The 18,378-nt window shown below is 37.0% G+C and overlaps 1 protein-coding gene across 4 annotated transcripts; it reads right to left on the bottom strand.

Annotated features, from left to right (window-relative positions):
• Positions 1 to 405: 405 nt before the first annotated feature.
• On the bottom strand, positions 406 to 17,562 carry LOC130746079 (K(+) efflux antiporter 2, chloroplastic-like). 4 transcript variants are annotated; one of them, XM_057598590.1, is made up of 21 exons: positions 17,429 to 17,562; positions 15,648 to 17,295; positions 15,072 to 15,243; positions 14,899 to 14,989; positions 14,333 to 14,469; positions 14,184 to 14,243; positions 13,983 to 14,102; positions 13,535 to 13,603; positions 11,718 to 11,783; positions 11,235 to 11,324; positions 5,114 to 5,218; positions 4,813 to 4,941; positions 4,385 to 4,594; positions 3,215 to 3,364; positions 2,622 to 2,675; positions 2,478 to 2,536; positions 1,996 to 2,062; positions 1,746 to 1,922; positions 1,504 to 1,560; positions 985 to 1,059; positions 406 to 857 (listed from the first exon to the last, which is right to left on the bottom strand). In XM_057598590.1, the coding sequence occupies exons 2-21, from the start codon at positions 17,225 to 17,227 to the stop codon at positions 744 to 746; spliced, it is 3,582 nt and encodes a 1,193-aa protein (XP_057454573.1). In that variant the 5' UTR covers positions 17,228 to 17,295; positions 17,429 to 17,562; the 3' UTR covers positions 406 to 743. The 4 variants fall into 4 exon arrangements, with proteins under 4 accessions (XP_057454573.1, XP_057454572.1, XP_057454574.1 ...); XM_057598589.1 differs by having other exon boundaries at positions 17,384 to 17,545; XM_057598591.1 differs by having other exon boundaries at positions 17,404 to 17,544.
• Positions 17,563 to 18,378: the final 816 nt, after the last annotated feature.

The following is an 18,378-nucleotide window of genomic DNA, read 5'->3' on the forward strand; positions in this document are numbered from 1 at the left end:
AGAATCCAATTCCCCGAGCCATCCCGCAGCAACCCTCCTCCACCCATACAGTTATCTCCATCGCGAAAGCTTCCGTCGGTGTTAAGCTTTTCAAATCTAGGGGAGGTGATTTCCAAAGAGATATAAAAAACAAGCTATCATCCAATGTCTCTGTACCAGCAAACTGAACCAGTTCATCCTAATCATGTCGAAGCTTATGCCATGCTACCTGAATGGTCCAAGGATGAGGTCAACGATCATGTTGTTACGCCACTTCCACACACCGCAGAGGCCAGCAATAAATCTTACATAAATACTTATGACTCGGACTGTTTCAATCACCAATTTTGTCTAATTTTCACCGATTTTGAAATCTACCGAACTTACTGCTATTTTGAAGAAATCTTCAAATAAAAAAAGTATAACTTAACCAAATAAATAATTAAATAAGTAAACCAAACAATCTTTAGAGATGGGGGATCAATTAATCAGGAAGCCATCTTATACATGCTTTAATTGCTTTTTGAAAGCCAAAGAATATGAAACAATATCAATGCTACATACAACAGGGTTACATACAACAGGGTTACAGGGATATCTTCTTGATCAGGAATATGAGAAAGGATGATGAATCAAAATTTCTGATATGAAACAATGTCCACAATTATGGAACATCTTATCTGCTATACAAATTTTCACAATTATTGTTTTTCTTAACTTCAATGATTTCTTTTGCCGTCCTCTCTGTATAAATGGGGTGATCTTCATGTTGTTCCCTCAGAGACTTGGGTCTCATCTAATGAATCTGGGGATTGAGATTTGGGTTTCTTCATACTGCTATATCCATATCCAAGAGAACCTCCACTTGATTCAGATAGCTGAACAAATAGACCAAAAGTAACATGCGTCCATTCAGATATAACTATATACAAGTGAAATAGTAGTATGTGATCATGCAATTTCCGCAGCGTGCTGCGTGTGCATAGGTTTAAAAGGAACACATACCTCTGTGAGTTCAGACAGATGGCGGGATCTGAATTCATTTATCGTTGCTGCAATCTCAGATGTAGGAAGTTTAACCTGAATATAGAAATGCTTAGATTACAGATCCTCCATCACCATGTCACGATAGCTTTGTGTCAGAGTTTCATCAACTAACAAAATCATATGATAAGAACCCTTTATTTGTATGTTTTTATTCTCAAAAGGCCCAAATTAAAAATCAAATTACTTCAGTTTCATTTCCCCCCCTCTTTTTAGTTTTCAGAACAGGTAGTGTCTTCAATGAGATGTACAGCCAATTTTACCATGCAATGAAGAGCAAAAATTTGCTCATAAAATTGTTGAGAAAATCAGACAAGAAACTTCATTTGTATATAGAGAAAAAAAAAGTTTAGTTAATGTGAAATAAAGATTCAAGCACAAAAAGAATGACCATAACAATGTAACGTTGTTTGCCATCAGATAAGAGTATTAACAAAATACTAGGACATAAGAAGTTTTTTGCTCCCATAATCTAGTTACCTGAGCAAGCACTGCAGCTGCTAGTTGAAGACTTGGTTCCAAGGTCTCAGGGACCACCTGCAAATGCAAGTAGCATTGAGATAATATAGACAAGAAAGACAAGACTGAGGTAAGGATTCCAAGAAAAACCAATTTTGCTAAAAATATGCAATAGTTAAGAAAACGCTAATTTTCTGACTGTTCCAAAATTACACCATTAGGAAATCGTAACAGAGATAATAGAAAAGGTATTGGAATATTACAGCTGTAGCTCCAGCCTTTTCTAAATTCAATCCGTGGTCAACATCATGAGCACGAACAAAAGTCTTCACTTTTGGGAAGTGCTTGCTCAAAGCCCAAACTGTTCTATAATTTGCGCCAGGGGAATCTAGAGTAACTGCTGCAGCACTTGCTCTTGAAGCCCCAATTTTATGTAGGACCTTATCATGCAGTACAAAGTGTGTCAAGAAATGAACATGTATGCGAATTCAAGAACTAAGTCACATGCACTACCTCTCGACTACCAGCGTCTCCGAAGTACACAGGGAGACCTAAGGAACGACCGATTGTTACCCTTTCACTGAAGACATAAGCAAATATGAAGTTAGAACATCACCAGGCATTCCCCATCCAAAATTGCACACACTATATGGTTCACACATCTTTAGAGAAAACTAAAGAATCTTGATTAACATCAAAATATTGTCCCATACTGGTTACTAAATACCTGCATCATCAAACAAGCAACCAACCAACATGGGGGGATCTATCTCTAATCTATCTCTATTGAAGTGTTGAAAATTACACGACAAATCAATTATTCAGAGTAGAATAAATAAAGCCTTTGATGCCTCCATGAAAGTCAGAAACTGATGCATGAGAAAACAGAGCTAGGCTCATCTATGCAGTGTGCAGTGATGTTTTCTTTTTCAATATAAATAAGATCTAAATCAAATGACAAGAAAAGCAAATAGTTTCAGTTAGCATTGAGTTACCTTCTCACATCTAGTGCGACAAAAGGAATAAGTCGCTCAGAAAGAAGTTGTGCAATGATCTGAAAATAACAACAACCAAAAATACTGTTTTACTTAGATCAATTATCAAAACTAATTAAATACACCAAAAGAGAAAGAACTCACCTGGCCAACTCGTCCAAATCCACAAATAATGATATGATCTTGCAAGTCATCTGTCTGTAAGAGATGCCCTCTGATAATAAGTCAACTACTAATTTTTCATGTCAAGGCTAAATAAACAATAACAATTGCTAAATCAATATGTTCTCACTGCATCAAGTGTCTACCACCACAAGTGTAAGAAGGATTCACTACAGAATCTCTTAAACTTACTGAACTAAATTAGATTCGAGATAATAAATACAGTTAACTAATTGGAAAAAAAGATAATCCTGGGATTAAAAAAGCATACATAAATTTTATGGTGATTATTTTTGTCTTATGGTGATTTAAACCAGGGAAGAAAAATCCTACACCAGGTGTAAGCAAGAACTTCCCTATTGTTTTCACTGCTGTCTAAATACTTACAGCTACATTCTACCCTCCTAGCAAGACTTCCCCTATCCCATACAACGCTGTTGCGTTGTAAGATAAAAAAGACAACATTCAGTCTACCAGCAAGAAAGCCTAATAATGGATAATGCAAAAACTTAAAATTTAACAGCCATTTGCAATTAGTAGATGTCCCTGCCAGCCAATCATGAAAGAAATTTTACCTCACTTTCTACGGGTAATAAACTTCGAACGTCATGCAGCTCAAAACGGGAAGCAATCAACTGGCCGCCTGCAGCTAGCCATGGCGTGAGGGCCATTGAAATTCCGACAACAAGAAACAGCAAAGAGGACAACTGAGAAGACATTATGCCCTACAAAAGTGTCAATTAGAAAAATTAAATGCAGATTAAATTTCAAAGGGTAAAACTTCTTAATAGCTATCAGTACATTAATCGATATTTTTGAACTTTTTTACTTCCCCTTTTTTAAGATAAAAAGGAATTCATAAATAGAAAGGAAAGGATCCAAGAGAATTGAAAAACTATCAGGCAACAGTAACACGATTAAAAATATTAGTATCCAAGAGAATATGGAAGAAAAAAAGAACCGCACAGGAAAAGCCTACCAATCTCCTTGAATATACATACATGGAAATCACATAAATATCCCATTGAGCCAAAGACCGAAGAAAAACAAGATTTAAGATTATGCTCATTAAATGAGATAATGATGGTTCTATGATTCCAGAAAATCCTTGAGTTCCCTCCATCCAAGCACTCCATGTAATCAAAACATAGGACACCTTGATAGAACCCTATATACTCCTTCCCTTCTAAAATCACTACCAAGCAACAATAGTAAATTTTAAGCATAAAGTATCTACCGTGCCCTCTTAAATCAAAGAATCTAATTAAAAACTTAAGAGTAATAATTAAATTAGGGACACTTCCATAGAATCCTATATTTCTTCTATAAACACTACAAAGCAATAAAGGCAAATTATCCAAGCATGATGTATGTACTCAAGCCCTCTTGATCTTGAAATAAACGCCCTAATTCAGATAATCCTAGTCACTGTGCAATGCAAGAACAGATGGCATTGCATCTCAAGACTCTTATTAGGTCATAAAACATCAGAATAACAGCTAGAGACCTTATTTTGACGACACTTACCTAGTCAGAACATATTTTCTACGTAGTTTATTTCATAAGAAAGACGACCAGGATTATAAGCCTCCAAAATAATTTGATGTTACAAACATCAAGAAGGCATATTGTTAAAAAGTAACACAAGCAGAATAACTTACTTTAAATGAACATAGAGATTTAGTTACAAATAATTATTTATTAACCACAGAGGTCGTAGCAAAACAGCTTTCAAGGACAAAAACCTGATTAACAGCTTCACCAAAAGCCACAAAGGCAAATTCTCCCCCAGGAGCAAGAAGAAGACCAACTCTAACGGCAGAAATTAGTGAAATGCCAAATATTCTGCCAATCAAAGCAACCAAGATAGTTTTTCCAAATATCAAGAGTCCCAGTGTCCCTGAAATGACTGGAAAGTTTGAGAGAAGAAGTTTTGGATCAATTGACATTCCAACCTGAAAAGTCACAAAATTACTTTCCATTAATTACATACATTGATGCTGGCTTGCTCAAAAGATCACAAACTTCAAGCAGCCATTCCTTTGAAGACTCTTATAAGAATTATTCCAAAATAAGTAATTGACTACAGGATTAAAAAGTATACAGTAAATGATGCATGAATAAATGAACAATACATTTAATTAACTTTTGAATTCAAATATTAAACACCCACCGTCATAAAGAACAGGCCCAATAGAAGGCCACGGTATGGAGCAATATCAGACTCGACCTGTAAGGAAAATTCAGTTTCCGCAAGTAGTAAACCAGCCAAAAATGCTCCCAATGCCATGGAAAGTCCTGCCTGTTTTAGGTGAAGAAAAGTTAAGTTAAAAAAAAGTAAGGTTAGCAAACACTGGCAAAAAATTATTACTTAATGGACAAAAGAATAACTTAAAGTAAACTGCCAAACCTTTGCTTGGTTCAAAAACACAAACTGAAGGAAAAAAGAAAAAAACAGTTGTACAATCACCCACCCTGGCTGTGAAAAGGCTGGTCCCGAGAATAACAAATAGTGTATTGGCAGAAAATATTTCTGCATTTCGATTTTCTGCAATCTGTTTATATATAGGTCGAAGGAGCTGTACAAAAGAAAAGTGGGGAAAATTACAGACCAAATACAAATAAAGAAAAACATACGATGCTTTCAGAAATATGAACCCAAGGCCAAAAGTATAGAGCTTACCCTTCAAATTTTTTTTTTAATGTTTCAGAATCAGGTTCTTGATAAACTTAATAATAAATAAGCTAAATGTCTACTCCATTTAATCCCACTAAGCCTATGAACTTCCATCAAGACCTCATGTGTTTAACCACTACAGGATAAAACTCATCTTAACAATAATAAGAAACTAAATTTAAGCATTGCATAGATGATAAGTAGTTTCCAGTTGGTAGCTTCCATCCACCACGATAAGAATATCTGAATGTTCACCAAACCATTTGTTATAGATCATTACAGAACATGAAAAGCAATCTGCTGCACCTAGTCAGTAATTTGTAGCAAAACTTCTCTATAATTATCAATCTTTAGATGTCAACATACTAACTGCTCTAAAGGATCATTCTCGACTGTAGAATTAGTTGAAATATTTGGTAATATTATTGATATGAAAAACTGTACAGGGATTCCTCTTCTTATAGAGGGAATTACATAATGTGATTGATCAAAGTCAAAGAAGGAAATCCTTGACTAAAGAGAGAATTAGGGAGAATGAATGAAAATAAGAAACTACCTAAAATAAACTAAGTACAAACAGGAAACAACATAATTATATACAAACAAAAATATAACTGCTAATTAAGAGCATTAAATGCTCTATTTCACAGTCTGTTGACACTCCCCCTCAAGCTGGCCTAAAGATATCCTCCATAGACAGCTTGCTAGTTATGTTGTCAAAGGATTTCTTGGGTAATCCTTTGGTTAGGATGTCTGCCGATTGCTCTGCAGTGGGAACATATGTAATACAAATCTGCCCACTTTCTATCTTCTCTCTGATGAAGTGTTTATCAACTTCGACATGCTTGGTCCTATCATGTAGGACCGGGTTGTGTGCAATAGATATTGCAGACTTGTTGTCACAATAAAGCTTTATTGGAGGAGAATTGAAAACCTTTAATTCCTGTAGAAGCTTTTCCACCCATAATGCCTCACAAATTCCATGAGCAACTGCTCTAAATTCAGCTTCTGCACTACTCCTTGCTACAACGGTTTGTTTTTTACTTCTCCAACTAACCAAGTTTCCTCCAACAAAGGTGCAATAGCCTGATGTTGATCTTCGGTCTGTCACACTCCCTGCCCAGTCTGCATCAGTGTAGGCTTCTACCTGAAGGTGCCCACGGTTTTTATAAAGAAGCCCCTTCCCAGGTGATCCCTTCAAGTATCTTAAGATTCTAAAAACTGCCTCCAAGTGTTCATGACCTGGTGCATGCATAAACTGGCTTACCATGCTTACAGCAAAGGCAATGTCTGGACGGGTGTGAGATAAGTATATTAGCCTTCCCACTAGTCGCTGATACCTTCCTTTGTCCACCATATTTTCTGTTTCAGCTGGTTGCAGCTTTAAGTTGGGCTCCATGGGTGTTTCTACAGCTTTGCATCCAAGTAATCTTGTTTCTTTTAAAAGATCCAGAATATACTTTCGCTGGTTCATAAAGATACCTTCCTTTGATCTTGCAAACTCAATTCCAAGGAAGTATTTCAATGGGCCAAGTTCCTTGATTTCAAAAACTTTAGCAAGTTTCTCCCTCAGATTTTTGAGTTCCAAGCTATCATCACCTGTCAGAATAATATCATCAACATATACAATCAAGATAGCAACCTTATTATCTGCTGAATGTTTATAGAACAATGTGTGATCAGCTTGGCTTTGGATATATCCAAGCCCTTTTACCACTGTTCCAAACCTCTCAAACCATGCTCTTGGAGATTGCTTCAGCCCATATAATGACTTCTTTAGTCTACACACCTTATTTCTTCCAAGTTCTTCTTCAAATCCGGGGGGAAGACTCATAAACACTTCTTCCTCTAACTCCCCATTCAGGAAAGCATTCTTTACATCCAATTGATGTAAAGGCCAGTTGTAACTTGCAGCAAGGGATATAAGAATCCGAACAGAGTTAAGTTTAGCAACTGGAGCAAACGTCTCTTGATAGTCTACTCCATAAGTTTGAGTGAACCCTTTTGCCACCAATCTCGCCTTGTACCTCTCTACACTTCCATCGGCCTTGCACTTAATGGTAAATACCCACTTACAACCCACCTGTTTTTTGTCACGTGGTAGGTCTGTTATTTCCCAAGTTTCATTCTTTTTCAGTGCACTCAACTCTTCTAAGACTGCTAAATTCCAATTGGGATCATCTAGTGCTTCCTCAATGTTTCTAGGCACAAACAGATCTGTTATTTTAGAGGTAAAAGCTTTGTGATTCGGTGAAAGATTTTGGTAGGAAACATATTGGGAAATGGGATGGTTTGTGCTAGATTTTTCTGATTTTTGGGTGCAGGTTCTGGTTCCTTTTCTAATAGCTATGGGTAATTCAATAGTAGAAGTGAAAATGTCAGTGTTACCTCGAATTTCTTGTGGTATTCTTACTTGGCCTTCTTCCGGGATTTCTGGTTGGCTTGGTGCAGAGATGATGGATTGGTCTTTGGTCCTTTTAGGATACTTCCGAGTATAAACATGGAACTCCTTTTTTGACTGTGGTATTTCTTTCTCTGTTTGGGCTCCACCTAAGTCTGGCATAAGATTTTCTTTAGAAATTTCAGAACTTGTTTCCACATGTTCTTCCTTGTTGCATTCATCAATAAAATTTGTATTCCCTGTGTCTACAATAGGAATGGGCAGCGGTTCATGCAAAAAATTGTCTTCACTCACATTATTATTCTCCCCCTGAAGGGAATTTTTTTGAAAAAAAGGTTGATGTTCAAGAAAGGTAACATCCATGCTAACACAAAGCTTCTTTGTGATAGGATTAAAGACTCTATATCCTTTTTGGTTTGGAGAATAACCAACAAAAATGCATTTTTCTGCCCTTGGGTCTAGTTTGGACCGAGATGTGGAAGGTTTATGCATAAAAACTGTACAACCAAACACCTTTAAAGGCATATCAGTATGTAATCGACATGCTGGAAAAATGGTTTTGAAATTTTCCAAAGGTGTGCGATAATTCAATACACGAGTGGGCATTCTATTTATAAGATAGGCTGCTGTTAGGACAGCATCTCCCCACAAATACTTTGGAACATTACTCTCAAACATAATGGCACGAGCTACTTCAAGGAGATGTTTATTTTTTCTTTCAGCGGTGCCATTTTGTTGAGGAGTATTTGGACATGTCGATTGATGCTGAATGCCTTTATTTTTCAGAAACTCATTGAGATTTTGATTGAAGTACTCAGTTCCATTATCACTCCTCAAAATGGAGATCTTTGTATCAAATTGAGTTTCTACCATTTGTGAAAAACTTTTAAATATATTAGGAACTTCAGATTTTTCATGCATAAGGTAGACCCAACACAACCGGGTGTGATCATCTATGAAGGTTACAAACCACCTTTTTCCAAATTGAGTTGTAATTTTTGAAGGCCCCCAAACATCACTATGGATTAAGTAAAAAGGTCTAGATGCATGATAAGGTTGAGAATAATAAGGAGCTCTTTGATTTTTTGCAAGAACACAACTTTCACATTCAAGAGAAGAACAATTAACATTTTTGAATAAATCTGGAAACAAATGCCTAAGATATTGAAAATTCGGGTGCCCTAGTCTGTTATGCCAGAGCATTATTTGGTCCCTAACAGAGGTGCAACTCATACCACAAAGACCCTGAGCTGCTTTATTTCTGAAAGTATCCTCAAAGTAGTAAAGTCCATCCTTCATCTTAGCACTGCCAATCATCTTCCCCGAAATCCGGTCCTGAAAAACACAATGAGTGTCAAAGAATGTCACACTGCAATTGGAATCTTTGCAGATTTTGCTAATAGAAAGAAGGTTGCAAGATAGTTTGGGCACATGTAAAACTTTTCCTAAGTCAATGTTATTGGATAAGGTAATCTTCCCCTTCCCTGCAATTGCGGAAAAAGAACCATCTGCAATTCTAATTTTTCCATTTCCAGAACAAGGAGAATAGGTTTTAAATAAAGGAGAAAGGCTAGTCATATGATCTGAAGCACCTGAATCAATGATCCATGGTGCATGAATATTTGAGGTGCAATTAAGGGAGCTAGGGGTAGAAAAATTACCTGTTTGTGCCACAGAACCACTAGGAGTACCAGATAAAAAATTAGAATTTAACAACCTTATGAGTTCCTCAACTTGTTCCTTTTTCAAGGAAGTCTTTTCTGCCTCATGAGCTGTAGGGAAAGATTTTTGATTTTTAGGACCTGACTTGCCACCCTTTAGATGTGCTGGCCTCCCAATAATTTTCCAGCAACTTTCCCGAGTATGACCGGGTCTGTTGCAGTGATCACACCAGCGGTTTGAGAAGTTCTTCTGGTTAGTAGAAGTCTTAAGGGCAACAGTTTCTACAGCAAGAGCATTGGTCTCAGAAGGAGGTGCATCCGTTTTGGACTTTCCCATCATCACACTTCTGCGAGTTTCCTCTCTTCTAACTTCAGCAAAGACCTCACCCAATGAAGGTAAGGTTGCTCTCCCAATGATTCTGCCACGAACTTCATCTAGCTCTTCATTCAGACCAGCAAGAAACTGAAATATTCTACCTTCTTCCACGGTTTGTCGATGGTGTTTGGCATCCTCTGCAGAGTTCCACTTGTAAGTGTTGAAGAGATCTAGATCATGCCAAACTCGCTTCAAAGAGTGGAAGTATTTTGTCACGTTATTACCTCCCTGCCGAATTTCTCTGACTTTCAAGGTGAGTTCATAGATCTGAGATTTGTTCTCAAGATCTGAATACATTTCCGTGACACTATCCCATAGCTCTTTGGCTGTGGAATAACACATGTAATTGCTGCTAATGTCCTCCTCCATGGAGTTTACCAGCCATGTCATCACCATGGAGTTTTCAGCGTCCCAAACAGCATATTGTGGATCAGCAATATCTGGCATGGGTTTCTCACCAGTGAGATACCCAAGTTTTCCTCTGCCACGAATATACAACTGGACAGATTGGGACCACCGGAAATAGTTCGACCCATTGAGTCGAAAAGTGGTGATTTGGACAGAATGAGATTCACCGAACAGGACTCGCTGCTCCTGCCTTGGAGGCACAGAATGAGATTCGCCGAACAGGACTCGCTGCTCCTGCCTTGGAGGCTGCGAGACTTTGGGAACCACAATCTCCTCCGTATTCTGATCATCGCTGGCTGAGGAACTGTCAGCCATGGATGCAAATCAGATGCGCAGAGATCTTTGCTCTGATGCCAAGTTGAAATATTTGGTAATATTATTGATATGAAAAACTGTACAGGGATTCCTCTTCTTATAGAGGGAATTACATAATGTGATTGATCAAAGTCAAAGAAGGAAATCCTTGACTAAAGAGAGAATTAGGGAGAATGAATGAAAATAAGAAACTACCTAAAATAAACTAAGTACAAACAGGAAACAACATAATTATATACAAACAAAAATATAACTGCTAATTAAGAGCATTAAATGCTCTATTTCACAGTCTGTTGACAGAATTGATGACTTAATGTTATGCTCCATGTAAACTTAGATTATTGGAAGAAAAAAAAACATACTGACAAGACAATGTAAGTCCTCCATGTTATGTTATGTAGTCTATTTGTAGTCCCACATCGCTTATGTAGTCTATTTGTAAGTCCCACATCGCTTAGAATAAGGAGGAGGTTGACTTACTCCTACTATATATAAGCACCTCATTGTAAGCATTATACACACCAAAGAGAAATATTACTACCTAGTGTAGCCGTGGACGTAGATACACACATTGTGTTCCGAACCACGTTAAAATTCCTGTGTGATATTTCTTTCTCTCTTCTCTCCTTTCTATTATTGCTCCCAACACTCCAAGCAGAAAATACAAAATCTAGATAGATACAAACTATATTTTAATAATTGATATCACACATCCCAGTCCCACACCTCAGTTCTGATTCTTCTGAATACCACTTACCAATCGTCCTCCTGCAATTATGGCAGTGATGGCAACTGCTGCCTTAACAGCAGCCAGACCAAGAGCTTCTGCAATGGCTTGAAATCCAACCTGTAAGCATGAGTGGTTTTACATTATACTTTTTATAATGGTGATGACAGAAGTAAGGTAAAGTCAACAATTTCTAATCAAGCATTTAATATGAACCAAATTTAGTTAGAAGACTAGAAGAGTGAAACTGTGTCTTGATTACTTTAGTGCATATATCATAAAATTTAAACTAAATTATCCAAATAAATGCAAGTTCTCTAAACAATAGAGGATAACCTCATTTTTTTTGGGAGGGGGGGTGGATGATTGACTCAGAACATCCTAGTCATAAACTTTGTCTTTCCACAAGGAGTCCACACAATTTTAAGTAGTCCTGTTCTATTCCTAATGAACACAATATTGTAATCTAACTAATAAATGTATTTTAAGACAAGGAGAGCTAGAAAGTATTACCCCTCCTTTGGAAGAATTAGGTGAAATAAGAGGTATGAGTATTAGCAGGACAACAACAGCCAAATCCTGTTTAGAAACAGAGAGGAAATAGTTAATTTTGGCATATTGCAACACCGAAGACAGTTAAGAGCTAAAATAAATAATAAATGTCGGAACAATAAATTGATATACCAATTAACAAGATACAGCAAAGGCAAAGAGGATGCTAGTTGAGGATCTATGCAGAAAAGCATAACAAATAAGGTGATTTCAGTGGCAAATATATTAATGTTCCCAGACAGCCAACTATGAAGATTTTATTTTCACGATTTCATCCTTGTTCATTAGGACAATGCTCAAATGACAGGGATTATTCAGTTCATATAGGAGAAGTTAGTATTCTATCATTATGTGTCTGTTCTGCTATTTATGTTCACATGTTTCCCCGATTATTTGAGGACAATGCTCAAATGACAGGGATTATTCAGTTTATATAGGAGAAGTTAGTATTCTATCATTATGTGTCTGTTCTGCTATTTATGTTCACATGTTTCCCCGATTATTTGAGGAGTTATGTGTCTGTATTTCTATTTATCATTATGTGTCTGTTTTGTTATTTATGTGTCTGTTAGCGCTGGCCCACTCTATAGTTTTCAAGAGTTATTGGTGTCAAAGTTGACACCATTGTCCATCTCAGAAGCCATCAATCAATCGACCCCAAGATTTTTTTTTTTTTCTGTGTGGTTGCTTCTGGTTTGCTGTTGTTTTCGGTCTTGTTTTGTTTTGGGGCGTATTGTTGCTAGTTTTTCTCCCTAGTTCCTTGTCAACTTTTGCTTGCTAACTCAGTTGATCCTGCAATAATCCAGAAGAATTAGTTTTGACTTGCATCAATCTTAGCTTGATCAAGTATGGAAAGTTGTCTCTTGTTTGCCCATGGATTTAGAAGGGGGCCTATTCAATCCAGATATTCGTCAAGACTCTCATTAGGTTTCCTTTATCTAAAGGATATATTTGCAACAAGCTTAAAGCTAAGTAAGTAGGGAGCGTTAAGATATCTATTAAGAGATATCTATTAGGATATATCTTGTTGAGACGATTTGTTAGGATATGGTTTATTAGGATTAGATTTTATCAGTGTTGACAAATAGCTGTTATAGCGGCGCTATATCGCTATAGTGCAGCTCTCTGAGGGCTCACCACTACTCCGTTATTTGCCATTTTCAGGGCTTGAAATAGCGGATTTTTGGCTTTCCGCTATTTTCTGCTATTCGTGATAACAACACTGGACTTTATTTTGTTATGATAGATTAGGATAAGATAAGATGAGATTTATTATTTAGATTTTATTGTTTAGAGTTAGTAGTTGACTAGGAAACCTATAGAAATCTAGTCTATAAATATTGTACTTCTGATTCAGTAATTAATCAAGTATCAACAGCTGTTTAGAATACTTAAAATTTCTCTCTTCATACACTAAAAGAGTAAATCCTACAATTTCAACACTGTTCTTTGATGAAAATTGAAATAAGAGTGGAAAACACCACGATTCTTCCTATTTTCCACAGTATCCAAGTATAATGCTTGATTGTACTGGGGTGCATACATAGTTCTACTTATATTATCTCATATTAACATATTTTGCCACTTTTGGACATGGAATTCAAGTTATCCAGAAGGTAAAGGCTGCATGGAATGTTAAAGCAAGATGCGTCACGTAAGACACAGTTTAGCCAACTATGTATCACAAATTCACAATTCACAAGCATTATATTATCTAGTAATGCATCTCAGAAGAATATTCTTCAGTTTCTAGATAGATGGGTATGAAACAAAATAACCTGGAAAAGTAAAACTGAAAATGCAGCCCGTCCATGACGTGATGTGCTTTCACCTCTCTCTTGCAACACCTGCAAAACAAGTTTCGTTGAAATATTGCAACATAGCAGACTCCGCGAACATGAAAATAGAATTATAAAATAGAAAGAATACAGCCTTGACTACTATGCTAAATATTTAGACTCATGGGAATCTTCGAAGACGGGTATCTGTTACAGCTATAGAATTCAAGCATTAATAAGTAATGACAACCATAAATATATTTACTAAAAGATGCAACATACAATTTTAAAAAATCCCTTTACAGTTAATGCTTTTAGAAAATGTAGATATGACATTTTCGGAATGTACATTAAATAGAAGCATAAAGCTGGAGTAGTAAAACTGACTAGAACATGTGAATGTAAACCAGAGTAAAAATTTAAAAACAAACAGTAATCAAATTATTACCTGCAGAACAACAGCAGTCGACGATAGTGCCAAGCCATTCCCAATGACAATAGCAGCGGGGCCAGCTTGGCCACAAACATAATGAGCCAGCACGCCAATAGTTACAGCAGTCAACAGAACCTGCATTTTTGTTAGCCCGCACATTACTAGCATATAAACAGAATAGCTTGAGGATAAAAAACATTAAGAAGGATAAATCACCTGAGCAGAGCCTAATCCAAAGACATATTTCTTCATTGAACTAAGTCTTTCAACAGAGAGCTATAAAAAATAGTTCAGAGCTTCAGTTTGTTTTTTATTTTGGAGATAATCAAAGTTTGGGTAGAATGGGATCTTTTAGGAAGCTCCACCTCCAGGCCAATATTGAATAACAGGAAAACAACTCCAAATTCAGCTATTGCTTTTGTCCCGTGAACATTGCGAATGATGGAGAGACCATAAGGTCCAATCAAGATACCAGCAGCCAAGTAACCAAGAACAGGACTGCCTACACATTGTTGCAGATAGGGGCACAGCATCAGCTAAACAATATATGAATGTCACAGACACATTCGGTTTTATCAAATACGACATTTACAACAAAAACACGTATACCAAAGCATAAATCAGATAATGGTTAGATGCATATGAATAGATTGAAACTTTTCTGTTCAAGTAACCAATTTTTTTTTTACATTACGAGTTCTTTTATGGTTATTATCAAACAACGAACAAACGGTGACATAGGTAGAGAAACATGAGCGAGAAAGGCAGAGATAATCGATACACTAAAGCTTCATCGTATAATAAATGTATAGAGTTTGGTGGCAGACAATATGCAATCATCATGTCAAACAATAAATAATCTAGTCAAACAACTCTGTTATACTTTGACAGACAATGTTCAATCATCAAGAAAACATGACAACCAAGTTACCTCCAGGAATTTTTTGAAATATGGGCACAAATATAACACTTGCAAGTAATAACCAGAGCATGTCAAAGAGGGAGGCTTCCTCGTCATTCACCTATAATAAATTCCATTCGGAGTCAGATAAAACTTACCAAATTGAGCATGAGAATAAAGGGGCAAAACCAAGAAAAACAAACCTCTTGATTAGGTAATGACGCAATAATTTCCTGAATTCTCTTGGGGATTTTCTGAAGTTGTCTAACCAGAGGTTTTGTAGTTGAGGAAACTTCTTCGACAGTGGTTGCAATGACTTCTGGCTGCTGTAGCAACTGTGTGCTCCTCTCTGCTCTATTGGCATAAAAGGAAATCCTGGAATAAAATTCCACCAGTGTTTAAAGAACAGGATAAAACCTTCGTAGTGATCTTATCATCTAATTAACATAACAACAAAGCATGATATATAGCCATCCTTAAAATGGATAGAACAACTTCATAAAGTTGACACATAGACAGGCATAAGTCCCTTGCCCAGGGTAGGAATTTAATTTCAGCATCAGTTTTTAAACAGTCCAGTGAATAATTCAGCCTTGTATTTTTCAATAATGTTACACAGAGAGCAAAAATTACCATCCTAATTACTTCAATACCATACATAATGTAAGCCAGCTATATGACTAATAGACACTTCCAGGTAAATTGGTTCTATAAAGGTTTAAAATCAAAATAAAAACTACAGCAAGAAAAGGAGCGAGCTAAAGAAAGATCGTACACACCCTGCTCCAATTAACAATACCCCAACAACCAACTTGGGTAACTGCTTCTGTGCTGACTCTACAAGACCATGGAAAATTGATGCTGGTGTGTAATCAGTCTCATCTGCAGTACAAGAGAAGAATGATGCAGGAAAAAATCGGGAGGACTTCTTCAATGATGTCTTGGGGGCAATTGGTGAGTTATCTCTAGTAGAATCTTTCTGTGTTTCCTGCTTTTTCATTTGAACTACATTCGTTGACTTCTCTACTTCGACTTCAGCTTCTTTAGAAGAGTCCAAGCTTAGCTGTCCATTCTCATTATCACTCAATAAATCAGACTGTGTTACATCTTCCAAAATTTGGCTGGTTTTATTAGATAGTGTCTCTGGTGATTGTATGGCAAGCAAAGACTCCTCATCACTTGTGGAACCAAGGTCTCTTTTAACAGCATCATCTACAGAAAAATGTTGAACCACTTTCGCCTCCTCAGAAGCAGCCACAACATCTTGTAATTGTACAGTATCTGCGGTATTATCAGCATTGAAACTAGAGACCAACTTGTCTGCTTTCAGTAATGCAATCTCCGCATCATTCACACGCTGTGCAGCCTCAAGTTCCATAGCAACAGTTTGCTCAGCCAAATGCATTATGTCTGTGACATCCTTCTCCGCTTTCGCTGCATTCAGCTGTGCCTTTTCAGCCATTTCATGCAAGTTGCTCACTTCATTCTGCAACTCCTCCTTTCTACTTTGGACGCGCCTCAGTTCTGCCTCACAATTCGCTAAACTTGTCTGACATTCCTTGACATCTTCCCGAGCAACCACGAGATCTTTCTCCTCTTGCATTTCATCTTTATCGCCATCACCCCCGTTAGAGCCTTGCGTGGAACTGAAAACATCTTTCGCAACCTTCAAAGATTCAGCGGCTACTTGAAGCCTCGCCTCAGCTAAAGAAAGCGCCATCGTAGCATTATGAACAGCTTCTTTGGCATCAAATTCTTCACTCACAATTTCTTGGATGATATCAAGGGTAGAATTAACATCATTCCACGCACGCGCGGCTTCATCCTGGAAAGAAATCGCAGTTTCCGCTATCTTCTTAACCTTTTCCTCAAACATTAAGCTATTTACTCGAGAAGCTTCTAATTCTTTCAAGGCCTTCTGCAACAGCTCTTTCAATTCATCCACACTTTGTACCTCCACTTCTACTTCAACCCCAACTTCTTTCTTCTCTCCTTTCCCTTCTTCTCCTCCCAAAGACTCACTCAATTCAGCACCGGAAACCGAGCCCTCATCCTTATTACCTTTGACATAATTAACATTCCTGCCATTACCATTGACATACCCTAAAGAATCATCACCCTGACACTTCAACCAAATCCCCCTATTCCCCCTAAAAAGGTTATTAACCTTACAAGACAAACCCCTCTTCACATTCGAAACTCGAAACTCTCCCACACAAACCATTCTTGAACGAGCTTTCAAAATCGTTCTCGAGTTTCCAACAAAAGCACAACCAAACCCTCTCCCGCCAAATGCAATGCAAGAATCAAAGCCATCGAATACCACTTTTGACCGTGGTAAGCTAAAAGCTATATCCATGTTGTGTGACCTTCCAAAACCAGTACTCAACTTCAATGCATGTCACAAGCAATTTCCGTAGACAAAACCTGAAACAAAATTAGAAAGCTCAGCATAGTAGAAGCATTTTCGATTTTCACATTCAGAAATCAAAACAGAAGAAACAGATAAGATAACCGTTTTCTGCAACACGGAACTGGAATCGTTGATGAATGAAATTACCGAAGCTAGAAGAAACTGTAACCGTTTTCAATTTGCGTGTTTGGGAAGAGGGAAAATGAAATTTTCTCGGGTGAGAAAATGAGCGAGTTGCGTGTTTTGGTGTAAACGGTCAGTGACTGAAGATGAGAGTGAGAGAGGTGGATATTCTTCACGAGTTTTATCTTTTCCATTCGCAGGTTCAGCGCGTGGAAAACAAACTCCAATCGTACGCGATGGTGCTCTCTAAACGAGTCACCCTGAGTGACTGTTACATCAACGGGAATTTTGGAGCGTGAAGAAGTAGTTTTTTAAATCGTTGATAGTTTATTTTATGTAAATAAAAAATGGTCATAGAAATATAAGGCTTATGTATGTTTCCCAGAGAAAGTTAGAAATCACCATTTGTTAGATTTTGTAACGTGGATGAATAAATGGACATTAGAAGTCTGCTAACAAAATATCTCAACACAAAATTTGTCATTATTTGAGCTTATCTATGATATGCTGGAGTATATTCTTTCTATTTTTATATTGCAGTAAGTTATATTTACTGCTTAATTTAAATATGGCTCATATGCATTTTGGATTATAGCTCCCCCTTCTCCAGAGGTGTTGTTCAAGACTCGGAGATCGCATCATGTGTTTTTATAAAGTTATACGTTAATGCAAATACATTTTTAGAACAATCCTCATGGGTTGAGATTAAGGAAAATAGATTTTTAAAAAGTTGAAAAAGTAATGTAAGATAAATCTAGACGAAGTATCTAAATAATGCACGAGAGAGGACATTACTCCTATTTTGTTCTTGGTATGTGTAGTAGGTTGAGTGAAGAAGAGGAATTTCACTTGAAAAGTCTCAAACTCTAATTTCAATAAGTTGTGTAATCGTGTTTGAATAAATCTTTTGAAACATGCATGTAAAACATATTTTAAATCAGTTCTTGCATCTCAATTAAGTAACTACTAGTGTT

The sequence above is a fragment of the Lotus japonicus genome, chromosome 3, assembly GCF_012489685.1.
Source record: "Lotus japonicus ecotype B-129 chromosome 3, LjGifu_v1.2".
Taxonomy (NCBI): domain Eukaryota; kingdom Viridiplantae; phylum Streptophyta; class Magnoliopsida; order Fabales; family Fabaceae; genus Lotus; species Lotus japonicus.